We start from the raw sequence: 16,210 nt of genomic DNA, 5'->3' as shown, positions 1-16,210 counted from the left end.
ACATGGGGCTCCTCCCCAGGCCCAGGCTGCACTGCTGGCTCTCCCTGATAATCCAGTCCTAGAACTGAAAGCCTTACAATAAAAAAAAACCCGAAGCTTCTCTCTTGGTCCACTTGTCTTCTTTCTGCCCTCAAGAAATTAAAACAAAGAGAGACATTATTCTAGTTGCTACGCCTTTGGGCCACCTATTTCCTTTTTGTAACTAAGAACAACTAGAGTTGTTCTGGGAACGCTTAGCCCATAATTCCACCAGGAAGCCTTTCTTTTCCAGTAGAATACAAGCCCCCTGAGGGCAGGGACCAGGTTTTGGTTTCAAGCTCTGCACATTCAGTGCCTTGTACCACAGGAGGTACTTTGCAGAGAAATGATCCAGCTCTGGAAAAGACCTGTGGATGACCCAAGGCTATTTTTACAGACCCCATGAGAGTTTATTTAGTAAGCACCCCCATTGGATCATACTTCCCCCTAATTTAAGATGATGTTAGTCTGGCCAAGGAAAATAGCTGAAATGAGCTAGTTTTTCTGTAAGCCAATATAACCTGTTTTTTCTTGTCTTTTTCAGGAACCTTGGAGAAAATGCAATAAGATCCATCCAGTTTGATGCTTTTGCTAAGATGAAGAATCTTAAAGAGCTGTAAGTGATTTGGAATAGTGTATGTGTATAGGGGATGAGGGGAATGTGCCCTTGTTGGGGTTGGGCAGAAGGCAAAGACAGATACAAGGAGAGACAGTAATCACAGCATCATTGTTTTCCTTTGAATTCCTATGCATTTGATTTTATGCCTTTAAAAACATCCCAATCAGGGGTTCTAGGTTTTTCCAGATAGCCAATGGGGGGTGTCTCCCTCCCCATTAATAACCTCTGGTTTATTCTTCTGTGTTTTTACCAATCAAGTAGTTTATTTAAGCGATTCACATTTGGAATCACCTGGTTCCAATAATCAGTCTCATATTTATCTTTCGTCATAGATTGAAAAGTTTGCTTCCTTACACAGTGAAGATCCCAAGATCCCAATTCTGCTTTTCGGTTTCTTAGTACGAAAGTACCTGAAGCAGGGTCCAGATTGTGGCTGCTGTCCCATTTGTGGACAGAGCAGCCTTCTTTGGCACTTGCTCCAACTCTTATTTCTCCTTCGGCCTTCTTTTTAGATACTTGGAAACAGCCCTGATTTTCTCAGTATATTACCAATGGAGTCGCAGCTACTTAAAACAGATTCATCCTGTGGCCGGTCTCTGAGTGAATTCACCACATATATGGCAGGACCATCCAAATTCCACAGGGCAAAACCAGTTCTGTTTAGTGAAGGAGTGACTCGGGTTCTCGCCACTGTAGCCTGAGTAGAGAGTTAGCTAGCCTTTTGCCTGTTAGATTTTCTAAATGCAACCGAGCCCTGCCATAAGAACTTGGGAGGGAAAATTGATCCCCTAGCTAGTCATGGTGGTTCCCCAAGACTCTTCCTTCCTCCTTTCCTTGCTGAAACGGGCAAAGGCAGCTGTGTTGGCAGAGTCGAGTGTTGGATTTGCTCTAGGAGGACTTGAGGGCCATCGAACCTCTCTGGACCTCGGTTCTCAAGTTTGTAAAAGTGGAAGGGAGGGACCGGACCAGAGGCCACTCAAGTTCCTGTGATTTGGTTTTTTTGGTCCATTTCACGTTCTTCTCAACTTGGACCTCTCCAGCAGGAGGGACCACCAGCCATGTTTTGACCTTATTCTGGACCCTCGAGTTCTTAGTCTGCGATTCCACTCAGCCCCTGTGTATCCCCAGCTTGGCTGACTCTGGCCTGGAACCAGCCTTCTGGTGGAGATTTAGCCACAAGTTCTCCTCGCTCGCTTTCCCCCCCTTCTCCGTTGTAGGCAGGTTGTTCTGCCCGCTTAGTCATCCTCTGGGTAAATTTCCACAAGCGATGATTGGAAACACACTTCGAGTTGGAATCAGGAAAATGTACGACTCTCGCCAGTGCAGTATTGGAATAGCTGGAGGGCAGACATTTCCAGGCAGCCTCTCTTTGCCCTGACTGGCCGGGCTGCCTTTTCACTTTCAGTGATAGGAGGGAAGGAGTCGGGGCTGGCTTTGGGGCACACAGTCTCTTTATTCTCCCCATGGGTTTTCAGTCTCCATCGCCATCCCTCTCATCGCTTGGTAAGGGATGTTTCGGTCCTAGCTTGGTGACTGGTGCCTTCCCGCTCGGTCATGTTTCCCCTCCTACCAGAGCATCTCTTATCTGAAGTTCTTAATTCCCCAACCTGACTGGAGCCTCTTTCCAGATCGCCATTTCTTCCTGAGGCAGGGAGAAATCAACATGGGGGTGGAGGGGTAATCGTGTACCAATGAACCAAGCTAACATTGTACTGGCGGCAAGGGCTTCGTCTTGTCTCTCTTCATACTCGTTCTTATTTATTTTCCCAGACTGAGAAGCCTGTTCCTGTAAGTCCTAGAATTAAAAATAGTTTCCTCCCCAGATGAGGAGCTTAAGACTCCTCAGGACAGTAGCATAATTTATTTTTGCTGTGCCTGGGATCTCCTTCTTGACCACTTGGGAAAGGCAGTTAAACCATACCCCTTATAGTGTGGGGGACAGGGGAGGTGGGGCTGGTCAGTCTCCAGTTCTGCTGCTTGGATCCACAAAGATGCTTTCTGGAGAAGCGAGTTCCACCCTTGGCTGTCCAGTCTGGCCGAGGAGAGTCAGACCCCTCAGAACAATCCTTTAAAAGCTCTTTACAAGTTGTGACCCATTAGATTTAATACAAGCCAGTCCTAGGACACATTAGCTTTTATAATATCCTCTTGACTGGTTTTATTTTATTTTGCTGAGGTAATTGGGGTCAAGTGACTTGCTCAGAGTCACACAGCCAGGAAGTATCAGATTTGAACTCAGGTCCTCCTGACTTCAGGGCTGGTGCTCTATCCACTGTGCCTCCTAGCTGCCTGTAACATTTGTTTTTAAAATCACATTGTAAATTTTGAGCTCAGTCACCAAATGAACCAACTTGCAAAGGCATTTAATATAATGCCAAGGAAGTAGAGTAGGAGAGCTCAGCCAGGTGGAAGTGACTTTTAAGGCTTCTTGCTGCCCAGTTTGACAGTGTAGATCTCCCGCCCTGGCTGAGTCACTTTTAAAGGGGGCCAGAGAAGGTAAAACATGGTTGCTTGACATGAGTTTAGTTAACATGGATCTCAGTTATTTGTGCCTTTTTCTCATGGATTGTGGGAAGGTGAGCTGGGACTAGAGTTGGAAAGCCAGTTTGTTCTTTCTCAGCTCAGTCCATCTCTGTTGTCCTTACTGGTAGCTTCCTACTGCCCACGAGCCAGCGTCAGGGCTTCCCGGTGCCCATCTGGCATCCTCCCCATCCCACTGCTCATGAGCAGCAGAGGGCTTCTGAGGGCCCATCTCCGGCGTCCTCCCTGTCCACTGCCTGTGAGCAGCACAGAGGACTTTCCAGGGTCCGTCTCCAATGTCCTCACTGGTGCTTGTAGGAGGACTTCGAGGGCCCATCTCCAGTGTCCTCACTGATGCTTCTGAGGGCCCATCATCAGTATCCTCCCTGTCCACTGCCCGCAGGCCAAGGTGGAGGTTTTCCCAGGGCCCATCTGGCGTTCTCCCCACCCCACTGCCCACGAGCAGCACGGAGGGCTTCTGGGGCCCGCGGCAAGCCGATTCACCCAGGCCCTCAGGCTGACTTCTGGTCAAGTGACTCTGTGCGAAGGAATGTCCGCTTAGATGGCCATTCTGATTTCGGCTGAAAAATCCCCTTCTTGGTTGCTGAGAAATGAAGAAAGAAAACAGTCACTGTTTTGATTGGATCCATACGAAACCAAGGCTTTGCATTCTCATGCTCCCATCGCAGTGGCAACTGATGGGTGCTGTTTACAAAGAGCCGGGCCGAATCCCACGGACCTCCAGAATGATGCGGGGGTATGGGGAGGGGGGCACACTGGCCACGGCTCCGTTTCAAAATACTAAAACATTCGTCTTTGCCAACTAGAGAATAACAGCTGGAGGGAGAGACAGAAAATAGACCTTCCAAGAACTGCTTTCTTCCTTTTGTTGGCCAAGTTTGAGATTAGTTCTCCCCAATTTTTTGGGGGGGGTCATTTCTTCTCTGCTTCATTTGGAGCCCCCATGACTTCAGGATTCCATGCATCCTTTAGTGGAACACATATACTGTATTAATTTATAGTTGCCATCCAAGGATCATTTAAAGAGGCACTTCAGGAATCACTTCGTTCTGCCCTGTCTTTTTACTTAGGAGGAAAATGAGATAGAGGGAAGAGAAGGTTTCTTGTCAGAGGTTAGAAAGTTAGGAAATGGCAGAGCACAGATTCCATACGGTGGAGGGTGTCTTTAAATTAAAATTCGGGTCATTACCATTTCCTAGTTTTTAATCTTTTAATTTTCTCTTCTCTTCTCTTCTCTTCTCTTCTCTTCTCTTCTCTTCTCTTCTCTTCTCTTCTCTTCTCTTCTCTTCTCTTCTCTTCTCTTCTCTTCTCTTCTCTTCTCTTCTCTAGCAATTGGGGTTAAGTGATTTGCCCAGGGTCACACAGCTGGAAAATTAAGCATTTGAGACCAGATTTGAACTCAGGTCCCCCTGACTTCAGGGCCAGTGCTCTCTCCATTATGCCATCCAGCAGCCCCTCGTTACCATTTTCTAAACAGTGTGGAAATCCCCCACCTGCTATCTTGGGGCTGTTAATATTTTGGGAAGGATTGTGGGCAGATGGTTGGAAATGTTGACATGAGTTGATTCTCTCCCCCAGAGCTGCCACCTGACCATAGTGTGATTTTTTTTCTTTCAGCCACATCAACAGTGACAGTTTCCTGTGTGACTGCCAGCTGAAGTGGGTGCCGCAGTGGTTAATGGGGAGAGGCCTCCAAGCCATGGTCGTGGCCACGTGTGCTCACCCCGAGTCCCTCAAGGGCCAGAGCATTTTCTCCGTGCCGCCGGAGAGTTTTGTGTGCGGTAAGAACATCCTGGGGGCTCGCTCCGCTTCTGAATTCCTTCGGTCCGAGGTGCCGGGGAGGATGTCCTCCGTTTCCGGAGAGCCTTGGGGGATGGCAGAAGACCCCGGGCCGTGGTCGGAAGTGGGTTGCTGGATGTGATCTGTTTCCCACTGAAACCACGTGCAGTGTTTGCTGTACACAGTGTCCTTCCGACGGGGTCTTTAAGATCTGGGTTATTGTGTGCACAGCCTTGGTAGAATCTGTCTCATGGGGTACGGGGTGCTTAGGGGAGGCTTTGCTGACCTCGGAGGACCAAAGGTTAAATACAGGAAGATGAAGTCTCCAGAGAACGTGTCTCGAAATACGTAGAAAAAGAGAAACCTCCTTTCTGTATTCCCAAGCCCTCACTGTTCCCAGGACTGTTGCAGACTGAGCTTTGCCTTTGCAGCTTTATGGGTTTTCCCTGGTTTCTTCTCGTTTTTGGAATGTAGCTCTTGCCCCCCTTTTGTCTCGGGGTGGCTGTGGCCATGTCGGGTTGCAGAGGAGCGTAGAGAATCCGAAACAGCCGAGCACGCGTCTGCTTTTAAGCGCAGATAATAAAGCCTCGCGGTTAGGAAATTTAGGAAAGGAGGAGCCGAATTTTCGTGGTTGGCAGCCCCCAAAGGGACACTTGGCTCGGGTGCCCCGCTTTGACCAGAGCCAGTTCCCAACAGAGCTGGAGTCCTTTTTGAATGGGGCCACCCCTTCCAGAGCTTCTGCCACTTGGATGATCCCAAGCTGAATCAGTGCTCCCAGGGTCCTTCCTGGCGGTCATGGCTTGAGCCTCTTTGTTTTTGCTAGGGGACAGTTCTGACTCAAATGCTCCAGTCCAGAAGGTGCAAGCCTTGTAGCACAAAAAGGGATGAGTCTTGCCCCACCTTGGGGCCCACAGCAAAGGCTGCCCCTCCTGCCCAGAGTGGTGCTTATTAGTACTTTACCAACAGAATTTGTCCTTCATAATTTTGACCAGTTTGAAATCGGGTAGAGGAGATGGTGCGGTGCAGTGGGTTGTAGTCACAGTTCTGCTCCCCATCAAACTTCCCTTCCCTTTGGCTTCAGTATCTCTTCCTCCACTAAGCTTTCCTTCACATCCATGTATCGGGTTCTGTTCTGGTCCCCACGCTTTTAGTAGGGACGGTGAGGAGCTGGGGGAGAAGGGCTACTGGATGGTGGAGGATGTCCAGTCTGTGCCCTTTGATAGTGTTGGAAGGAGCCGAGTCTTGGAGGAATGTGATCCCTAATTTCAGAGATTCACAGAGGGCTAAATGTAGTCCCTGAAAAGAACATGGTGCATCATTTGGCAAATGTGGTTACTGAGTTTCATAAAGGGGAGGTCATTAAAGACATTGGATACAAGACCAAGGTGGAAATCAAGCACTTAGGAGCCTCAGTCCTGAACTCATTACTTCATTACACCCCATTCGTTACTTCCCCCCTAGGGCTAAATCAGAAGTATTGGGTAAAAGTGGAAATTAAGCCTGATAACAAAATAAAACCTGGAGAAGTAGGGCAGGAGGCACGGGAGGTGGAGGATTTTCTCCTTCCTTGAGCAAAAGCTGTTTGAGGGGTTTGGAGAAGGACTTGGAAGGAACATTTGGGGAAGGACTTGGGGGTTTGGGGAAGGACTCGGAAGGAAGGTTTGGGGAATGACTTGGGGGTTTGGGGAAGGACTCGGAAAGAAGGTTTGGGGAAGGACTATCTCCTGTCCAAGACTGCATCATTTGGCTTTTTTTTTTTTTTATCGCCCTCACTTGCTCACTGGGCTGAGCTGGTCGCTGTCTCTTGGCAGATGATTTTCCAAAGCCCCAGATCATCACCCAGCCGGAGACGACCATGGCGGTGGCGGGCAAGGACATCCGCTTCACGTGCTCCGCCGCCAGCAGCAGCAGCTCGCCCATGACTTTTGCCTGGAAGAAGGACAACGAGGTCCTCCCCAACGCCGACATCGAGAACTTCGCCCACGTCCGGGCCCAGGTCGGGGAGGTCATGGAGTACACCACCATCCTACACCTCCGCCAGGTCTCCTTCCGCCACGAGGGCCGCTACCAGTGCGTGATCACCAACCACTTCGGCTCCACTTATTCTCATAAGGCTCGGCTCACGGTGAACGGTGAGGGAGGACCCTGCCTTCACACTCCCTCCAACTCTTGGGGCCCACGGTGGGCTGGGGAGATTGGGGTCAGAGGGCCCGGGTCTAAATCTGGGATCTGCCACTTGATAACGCACACTGCAATGGGCCATGTGACTCATCCAGCTCTTCGTGTCCCTGTCAGTGAAATGGGATGAGACTAAGGAGCCTTTGAGGGTCCCTTCTGGGACTGGACCTGCGATCCAGGGACCTTGAGCACTGAGGAGGGGGGACTCCACAGAGGGGGTGTCTCTGGAGATCTCCCAATTTTGGATCACTCAATCTCTGCCTGCCTCATTTTCTCCATCTGTGAAATGGGGACTTGTGTGAGGATTAAAGAAATGAGGAAATAGCTGGAAAGCTTCCCCTTCCCTGTGCCAGGGACAATTGACAGTCTTAGAGGGATGCTGAGGAAAGATGGGGTCTGCCTCTGATTTGGGGGCACACTTGAAGGAAGAAGGTGGGCAGGGGTCTCAGGGCCTTTGGAGTAGAATATCTTGCAGATTAGGTAGCTAAGTTTGGGTGATGCAGCAAGGTTATTATTTTTTTTTTTTACTATGTAAACAGTGCAACATAAGTGTTAGTTGCCTCTGGCTTTCCCGGTGTCTCTGGGGGAACTGACCCTCTGTGTCTGCTTGGCAGTGCTCCCCTCGTTCACCAAGATGCCCCACGACATCGCCATCCGCACGGGCACCACCGCCCGCCTGGAGTGCGCTGCCAATGGCCACCCCAACCCCCAGATCGCCTGGCAGAAGGACGGGGGCACCGACTTCCCCGCCGCCCGCGAGCGGCGCATGCTCGTCATGCCGGATGACGTGGTCTTCTTCATCACCGACGTGAAGATCGACGACATGGGCGTTTACAGCTGCACGGCCCAGAATTCCGCCGGCTCCATCTCGGCCAATGCCACGCTCACGGTCTTAGGTAAAGCTGCCCATGCAAGCAGGCTCTGGGGAGGCGGGCAGCATGGTACAGTCCCTGGGGAGGCTCGCTCCAGATGCTCCTGCTCTCCCCCAGGCCCCTCTTCTGTACAATGAGGGGGCTGTATGCGGCTCTGGAGCTACTAGGGTGAATCAGTTATGACTTTGAGCTGACTGCATAAAATCTCTTTTTTAGAAACCCCATCCTTAGTGATCCCCTTAGAAGACCGCGTGGCAGCTGTTGGAGAAACGGTGGCTCTTCAGTGCAAAGCCGGTGGGAGCCCCCCACCCCGGATCACCTGGCTGAAGGGGGATCAGCCCGTGAGCGTCTCGGACCGCCACCACTTCACTCCTGGAAACCAGCTGTTGATAATTCAGAGCGTGGTGCCGGAGGACGCCGACAGGTACACGTGCGAGATGTCCAACGCCCTGGGCACGGAGCGGGCCCACAGCCAGCTGAGCATCTTGCCCACGCCGGGCTGCAGGAAGGATGGCACCACCGTGGGCATCTTCACCATTGCCGTGGTGTGCAGCATCGTGCTGACCTCGCTGGTCTGGGTCTGCATCATCTACCAAACCAGGAAGAAGAGCGAGGAATACAGCGTCACCAACACAGGTCAGTGGTCCCGGGCTTTCAGGATGGCGGCACATGGGGCGGACCTAACTCGGGGCACTGAGGCTGGAGGCTTCGTAAACGCCTCTTCTCACACACGTTTATGAACGTGAGCAGGTCCGGACTCTTGCCAATTCTCAAATCTCCAAAAGGGCCCAGATGTAGTTTTTGGCCAGCCGTGAAGTTTCAATTTTAGACCGTTTCTGGGTTTTGGAATAGCAGGGGACCCGTACTTTGCTTGGATGAGTCTTATTTCCCTTTTGTATTCAGCGCCAGTTAAGTACCTACTGTGCACAGGCGCTGAGCTAAGCGCCGGATAGTAGGTGACAAAGCTTACAGTCGAGCCTTGGACTCCCAGGATGAGGTCTGTCCTTTCGATGGGAGGACAAGCCCTTTGTGCCGGACTTGCTTCTGCTTTGTGACTGCTCGCAGGGAGAGCTCTTTTTCAGCCATGTGGCTGCCTTCAGTCTGTCCTAGCCGCCATGATGGTCTTGTAGCCTCTGCTGCTGCTGTTGCAGGTTGGGGAATGACGTAACTCAAGCTTGCCAAACGTGACTGAGCAAGAATGGGGGGACTCAGAATGTGGTGCTTAAGATCACTGTGATTCCTCCACTCGGTCGTCCCGTTATTTTTTGCCCCTTCCCTTTGGGGTAGCCCTTTTTTCAGAGTGAAGCCCGAGTTGTCTATAGGAGCTGTAGTATTGGGGAGTTTTAATTTGTAATTTTCTGTTCTCTCTCCAGATGAAACCATTGTTCCCCCCGACGTACCAAGTTACCTGTCTTCTCAGGGGACACTCTCAGACAGACAAGAAGCAACGGTCAGAACCGAGGGGGGCCATCAGGCCAACGGACACCTAGAAAGTAACGGTATGGCCCTTGTCTGGGATCTGGTACCCAGGGCTGCGAGGTCCCCTAGGGGTTCTCTGAGGGGAGAGCCATCTCATGCCTTCTGGCAGCAGTTCCCAAGGAGAGTCAGTGATGATGTCCATCTTAAAACGTGGCCTTAGGAGTGAGCCAGATAGGCGTCTACTCAGGACCTTTTATCTCGAGGAGAGTCCAGCAGGGCTGTGAGCTTTCCTATTGGCTTGGCAGTCTGACTCCCACACAAAACCCCACGTTGGTGGACAAATGCAACAGGAACTTATTGAACACCTGCTGGACACCAACACAGAAGATACAAAAGTGAAAGGGTTTCTGCTGTCAAGGAGGTTACATTCTCCTGTACAATTCAAGATGCTATAAATTAATACATACTCTATGAACTGGAGGAGTCAGTTTATGGAAGGTGATACTTAAATGTGTCTCTCTAGGGGCTTCCGGAGATGGAGGGATTAATGCTTACAAAGTCCCTTACAAAGCTGAAACCATTTCACATATGCAGGGCCTGATGTGTAATGTGTCTGCACTGTGGACTTAGGATGGTAGTATCTGAAAAGTAAATCTGCTTAGATTAGTATCTAAACATAGAATTAAGAGTGGGAGAGAGAGGTCCAGGAATACAGTGAGTTCTCCAGAACCACACAGCTCTGTGAATTCAGAACTCAAATCTCTTGATTCTGGGTCTACCATTTATTCCTGTAGTGCTCATTGCTAAGACGAGTGTCCATATTCTTGGTATCCGCCTTCCTTTACTTTGGGTTGCTCTCCTCCACACAGAGAACCATCTCTTTAATAAAAATTAATCATGGGAAATACTTCAATATTGTATACTCCTAGTTCCCCATTCTGTTTTTTTCCATTCATTTTCAAAAGCCACCAGGATTTTGAATAGTTGTTTTCCGTGATCTTTTGAGCTTAATAGTGAAAACAAATGGCTTTCTTACTTAAACCTCCCGTGTTTCCTTTTCCTTGCCCATTCTAAAGCCTTTCTTATTTTTTTGTTCTCTTCTGTTATTAACTTCTATTTTCAGTCACCTTGCCTGCTTTGATGTCTCCATTAAACTCTTAAAATAGAAGTTTTCTACGCAGCACATAAAGGACCGTGCTGTTGATACTGTTGGTGGTTGTTGTTGCAGGTGTCTGTCAGCGTGATGTAGGACTGAATCCAGATGTTGACCTTCATGGGCCTGCTTACAGGCAGCCAAAACTATGTATAGGACATAACAAAGATGTGTGGAAAACAGCTGATGGAGCGTTTAATCCGGATAAAACAGGTAGATTACATTACATTTCTAATACAGAAATAAATCAGATGAAGGTGTATGGTGACCATTTCTTTTTCATGACAAGTGTAGGTCTCTATAGATTACAAAGGCAAGAGGCCACAGTGGGATAGTGGATGGCGCTGAGCCGGGAATGGCTCCTTGAGGGCAGGGCCTGTCCTTTCTTTCTCTTTGGAGCCCAGACACTTAGCCATGGTGCCTAGCACAGAATAGGCACTTAATGGATGCTGATTATCTTGCGTTTGTCCTGCCTTTGACACATATGCTCCTGGGCAAGTCACTTCATCCTCCCTTTAGCTCCTTAAGGCTTATTAACAAATAAGCTATCAACTATATTAACAAATAACTATCAACTGTGATCACTGACATTGATGGAGGGAGTTCCTATATCCCAGAGTAGGAAGGAGGAGTTCTTTAGATTAATGAAATGGCAGGTTCTCTGCTTATATTTTTTAAAAAAATGCACATGGTGCATTCTGCTTTTGTGATTCTATAACAACGTTCCTAAATGACCAGGATACAGTTTCTAAGAGACACAGGGCAGGGTAGGTAGCCAGCCAACCTCCAAGCCAAGACCTGAATTCAGGTCTCACCTGTGACACCCTGGCTGTGTGATCCAGGGCCTCAAACAGCCCTCCAAGGCTCTTCACTTACTTTTAGTGTTGTCTCCTCCACAAGGTGCCTTTAATCTAGTATATAGCTCGATTTCTTCTTGTGTAAAGATCAAGGGTCCAAATTCAGGATTTTTTTGATGTGTCTGACTGTTCTATGCTTTTGGTTACTGTTTCAATACCCAAACTTCCTTTGATGTGGATGAGGAAGTTGTGGTTGCTGCAGATCGAATCCTGGGAATTAGAATAAAGCTCCTCTCCTTTATCTCTGTAGGCTCCAATGGGTCTGCTTTCCACCATTTTAGGTTGCATTTAATGGGACAGTGCCAAATGGTTTCTTAATGAGGATGTTAAACAAAATAACCCTTTGCCCCTGTAATAAATTGACATTCTTCTCCTCCTCAGAGTACGGCGCGCCGGCTGTCTGCAGTGACTTGGGGGATAACGCCCCCAGTTATTCCAAGGACAGAGACTCCTATCCTCTGCACACTACCCGGGGCAGCCAAGAGCCCAGTAAGAGTGAAGAAGAACACCCCCTGCTGCATGAGGCGGTCTTGCCCCAGAGCAACGGTCCTCTTGCTGGCTCGCACCCAGAGGGCAGTGGAAACTCTCTCTACCCCAGTAACCACGACAGAATGCCGGGCTCTGGTGTCCAAAAGCCTCTTGACCACAATGGTAGGCGTTTCACTTTTTCTTTCCTCCTCATCTGTCTCCTTGAAGAAGGGATTGATCGTACTCCATTCCCTGTAAATCATGACCATGTGCCAGGAATTCGGAGGTGTTTTCATAGCTGGGATGAATGGGAACATAATGTGATGTGATTTTTTTTTTTTTTCTCCATAGGAGGCTCTTTAAACGATTTAGGAAAATCTTCCGAGTCTGAGTCTGTAGTCTTGCACCCTTTGCCTTTGGGGACAAGAGGGGCGGCCCTTGCGGGAGTTTCCAGCACCTCCTCCAGCTTCCCAGAACTCCCTGGCAATGAAGCCCAAGCTAAGTCTTCTCTTCCCAACGGACACCTGTCCAAGCCCTGTGACTCTAGTCGTGAGCCTACAGCACCACAAGGAAGCTTCCATGTACAGAGAAATGTGCCATTACTTTTTGTACCAAATATCTAGGTTCTGGCTACCTCAACTCGGGAACCCTTATCAGTCTTGCACAGGAAAAGAGAGACCCACATCCCTGAAATTGTACAGAATTGTACTTTCCACGGGCAGTCGGGAGTTGGAAAGCGGACTTGTGTCTGAAGCACACATGCAAAAGACTATTATGTACAAAAGGAAGACAAAGTATTTGATACAAGTGTACATAAGAGTTTTCATATATATATATATATATATTATATATTATATATATAAATCTATCTTTTCCAGAGGCTATTTTAATCTTTAGTGCATGATGGTTAAAGGAGTGAAATCTTATAGTTTGGGCGATACTGTTTTCCATACCAGGTTGCTGTTCAAATTTTTGAGGAAAATGATCCTGGTGCCTTAATGCATGAATGAAACGTGCATCAATGAAAACCACATTTGTTTCAAAGTATCAATTGGATCGTTGAGCGCCAACCTCCCTTACCTTGTATTGCACGTCAGAGGGTCAATGGAAATGACAAGTCTTGAGTAAATGAGCCAGTGGGGCCGGGAGCTGCCCCGGGACTCACCGCACAAGACCGATTTCATTCTGTTCAGAAATGGCATTTTTGGGGGTAGAGGCCATTTTATGACTGTCTCTAAATGCTGTAGCCCATCTTAAAACCCACCTTCAACATGAATGGGTAAACGTGGCACGGGGTGTAAAATAATGAAGGGAATCACTTTTCTGCTTTACACACACTAAGTTCCCGAGTCCTTCTGTAAACTGGCCCTGCCCTTCATTTTAATCCCACGTGCCCCAAATCTGCCACTGGCAAATAATGTAAGTGGGCAGTTTGGTCTCCAAATTCACCCTAAATAAAACAGATGTGGTATAACAGATCAGTATCTTATGATTTTGATATGAATCCTTTTTTTTTTTTTTAATTTATATAAAAGCTGCTTCGGTTGGTGTTGGTACCTGTGGATGATTTTTCACTATTTTAATTTTAGTTTTGCTAATATGAGATCGGGCAGCTAGGTGGCACAGTGGATACGAGTGCCGGGCCTGGAGTCAGGAAGATTCATCTTCCTGACTTCAGATCTGGCTTCAGACACTTCCTAGTGGTGTGACCCTGGGCAAGTCACTTTACCCCTATCTGCCTCAGTTTCCTCATCTGTCAAATGAGCTGGAGAAGGAAATGGCAAACCACTCCAGTATCTCTGCCAGGAAAACCCCAAAGGGGGGGGGGGTCACAAAGAGTTGGACACAACTGAAAGACTGAACAATACAAACTGCAAAATATTGGCCCTGGTGAAAAACGTTTTTTTGTTTTTTGTTTTTTGAGGGAGGGTAGGGGGAGATAGGAATAGGAGGGATAGGACTAGGGGGAAAATAGGAAGGAAGGAGAATTCATTTCTCCTCAGGGTCTTAACAAAAGAACTTAGTTGCTTCCTAGCGAGTGCACACCCACGTGTGTACACGGCCTCAATTGGACCAACACCAGGCCGGGGTGTGGGCCGTAACCTTGCCAGCTGCCTGTCTACTGGCTTCTAGGTTCTCTTTGCACTTTTGAGACAGGTGGCTCCCTATGTTGAGTGCCAACATGTAATACGTCGAATTTCATCGAAACTCCACTAACAATGAAAAACCCTGGAATAAACGTTAGGTCAAAGCAGGGCATCAATGTTACGGATAGAACATTTTTCATTGTGCTTTTGAATGCCTGATCACAGTTGCAAAATGTCAGCACATGTGTCACATTAAGAATCTTTTCTTTTTTATCTTCTGACAGTTAACTGTCTCATGTTACTTCCACAAAATATGTGAATTTGCTGCTTCTGAGAGGCAATGTGAAAGAGGAAGTATGGCTTTTGTGTACAAAGTTATTTATTTATAGAAAATTTGGTACAATGTTGTACGTTGAAAAACATGTAAAATATTGACGTGTCTAACAAATGGCATTGAAGTGTCTTTTAATAAAGGTTCATTTATAAATATTAATTTTCCTGGGTTGATCTGAACTTTTCTCGGGGAGAAGGGTGGGGATGGGGGGGAGGCCTTTTCTTCCTCTCGGTGGAGGAAGCAGGGTTTTCCATGCAGTGGTGATGGCGCAGAAGTGCTACTTGGCTAAGATCTGAGCTGCAGCCGCAGCTGCCAAACAGAACGATAAGTTCCATGCCTGGCACAGGCCTTTCCCGCTTAAAGGGTCTCATTTCTGTGACTGACCCAAGTGTGTCCGTTCAGACGCAGTTTCACACTTTCGCTCTATGGTACCAGGAGAGTTGTTCAGTTGGATAATTCTAGCACTTTAGTCTTCACTGATTTGCGGCAGTGGTTAGACATAGACCCCCTAGACCGACCCGACCCTTCTGAACTCCAGTTGAACAGACTTCCTCTCCCCCATAGTCAGAGCTGATCCCGTACCCTAAAGGCTGGCTGGCTTGGCTGGCCGTTCAACCTGTAGGTGAGGGAACAACTGCGTGTTTATAAGGGAAAACTGAAGGCAATTAAAGCCATGGACCTGATTGCCGAGCAAGAATGTCTGTTCTGCACCTGTGAGTCTAAACAAAGCTATAAACTTTCACAAAAGGAATCAAACCCCAAACAAATGGACTTTCTTTGTGTCTGGAGACTCAGGTGGCAGGAAGCGAAAGATCTTCCGGGTCATGATTTGTTCACTAGCGGCGGGGTGGAAGATGGGGCCAAGGATCCCCTCAGGAAGCTTTGGGTGACATAAATGACTTCCCCTGGTTCAGCCTACCCCATGGACAGGACATTTCAATGTAATTTTATCAAGACTGGATTTCCAGATCCTAGAAAGTTTGCTGCAAGGCTCCAGCCTCAGCTTCACACAAAGATGGGGAGATGCACGGGAGCACGGGGGACGTGGGAAACACGTGTCTTCTGGAAAGAAGGGTGGCTCGGCCTTTGAAGATGATTCATGGGTTTGCTTCGCCAAGTTAAAACAGCAAACTGCGTGTCTGGTCGTAAGCGCCAAGAAAGATGAAACCCCCCAAGCTGATTGCTGCCATTCGTGGGATAACGCCTGCAAATAATCTGAAAAATGGGGTGGGGGAGAGAAAAAAGGGGTGGTAAGTGGCACTTGTGGGACAGATGGCACCCACCAGACTTCCTAAATCTCCTAGGCCCGGCTTACTGAGGACCCCAGAGCAGGGATGTTAGAAGCCAGACCCTTGGTCCACTTGAGGGTTTGAATGGCACTGGGAGTTACTTCAGCTGGATCCTGGCCCTGGAGGTGAAGCCTCAGCCCAGCCAACTGACTCAGGAGCCTCCCTCTGTGGGTAAGGGTCTTCAGCTGCCCACTTTTTGGCCGCTCAGCCAAGCTCCCCATGGCAGCTGCTCGTAGGCTGAAGGGACGACAGGGCCCAAGACCAGACCAGAGGCCTAGACCGGGCTGAATTGGGACCCCGCACAATCAGGATCGGGATGCCACTGTCTTTTTTTCCAGCTGTTCTCTGCCACTCCTCTGATGGCAAACTAGGTTTTTTTGGTTATTCTTCCCTCCTCCCAACCTCCTTTCCCCAAGAACTGGATCTGGTTCCTTCTTATGGCTCCCTCACATTGAACCGTTCACATGCTGCCCTTTTACCGGAAGAGCAGTCTAATCCTATTCTGCAAGTCAGCTGTTTTTTTAAACTAATTAACAGATGCAGATGTACCGGGCTGCCCAACACTCACCATCCTCGTTAGAAATAACCAGGAGACA

The 16,210-nt window shown here is 48.6% G+C and overlaps 2 protein-coding genes across 4 annotated transcripts in view; one reads left to right on the top strand and one right to left on the bottom strand.

Annotated features, from left to right (window-relative positions):
* The window catches only part of LRIG1 (leucine rich repeats and immunoglobulin like domains 1), a 128,638-nt gene extending 115,079 nt beyond the window's left edge, over nt 1-13,559 (top strand). The window contains exons 11-19 of the mRNA XM_031953708.1: nt 563-634; nt 4,796-4,959; nt 6,769-7,089; nt 7,750-8,031; nt 8,224-8,643; nt 9,381-9,506; nt 10,655-10,792; nt 11,818-12,087; nt 12,256-13,559. Coding sequence (XP_031809568.1) covers nt 563-634; nt 4,796-4,959; nt 6,769-7,089; nt 7,750-8,031; nt 8,224-8,643; nt 9,381-9,506; nt 10,655-10,792; nt 11,818-12,087; nt 12,256-12,527 — 2,065 coding nt within the window. The 3' untranslated portion in view covers nt 12,528-13,559. The remainder of the gene's footprint in view (nt 1-562; nt 635-4,795; nt 4,960-6,768; nt 7,090-7,749; nt 8,032-8,223; nt 8,644-9,380; nt 9,507-10,654; nt 10,793-11,817; nt 12,088-12,255) is intronic.
* Nucleotides 13,560-14,365: 806 nt separating this feature from the next.
* Nucleotides 14,366-16,210, bottom strand: part of SLC25A26 (solute carrier family 25 member 26) — a 141,204-nt gene continuing 139,359 nt past the window's right edge. For all 3 annotated transcript variants that reach the window (XM_031953685.1, XM_031953692.1, XM_031953701.1), the window contains one exon: nt 14,366-15,540. In XM_031953685.1, the coding sequence (XP_031809545.1) occupies nt 15,444-15,540 (97 nt within the window). In that variant the 3' untranslated portion in view covers nt 14,366-15,443. The remainder of the gene's footprint in view (nt 15,541-16,210) is intronic.

This window comes from Sarcophilus harrisii, chromosome 1, assembly GCF_902635505.1.
Source record: "Sarcophilus harrisii chromosome 1, mSarHar1.11, whole genome shotgun sequence".
NCBI lineage: Eukaryota > Metazoa > Chordata > Mammalia > Dasyuromorphia > Dasyuridae > Sarcophilus > Sarcophilus harrisii.
The sequence above is the reverse complement of the archived record's forward strand: the minus strand, read 5'-3'. Positions and strand labels throughout refer to the sequence as shown.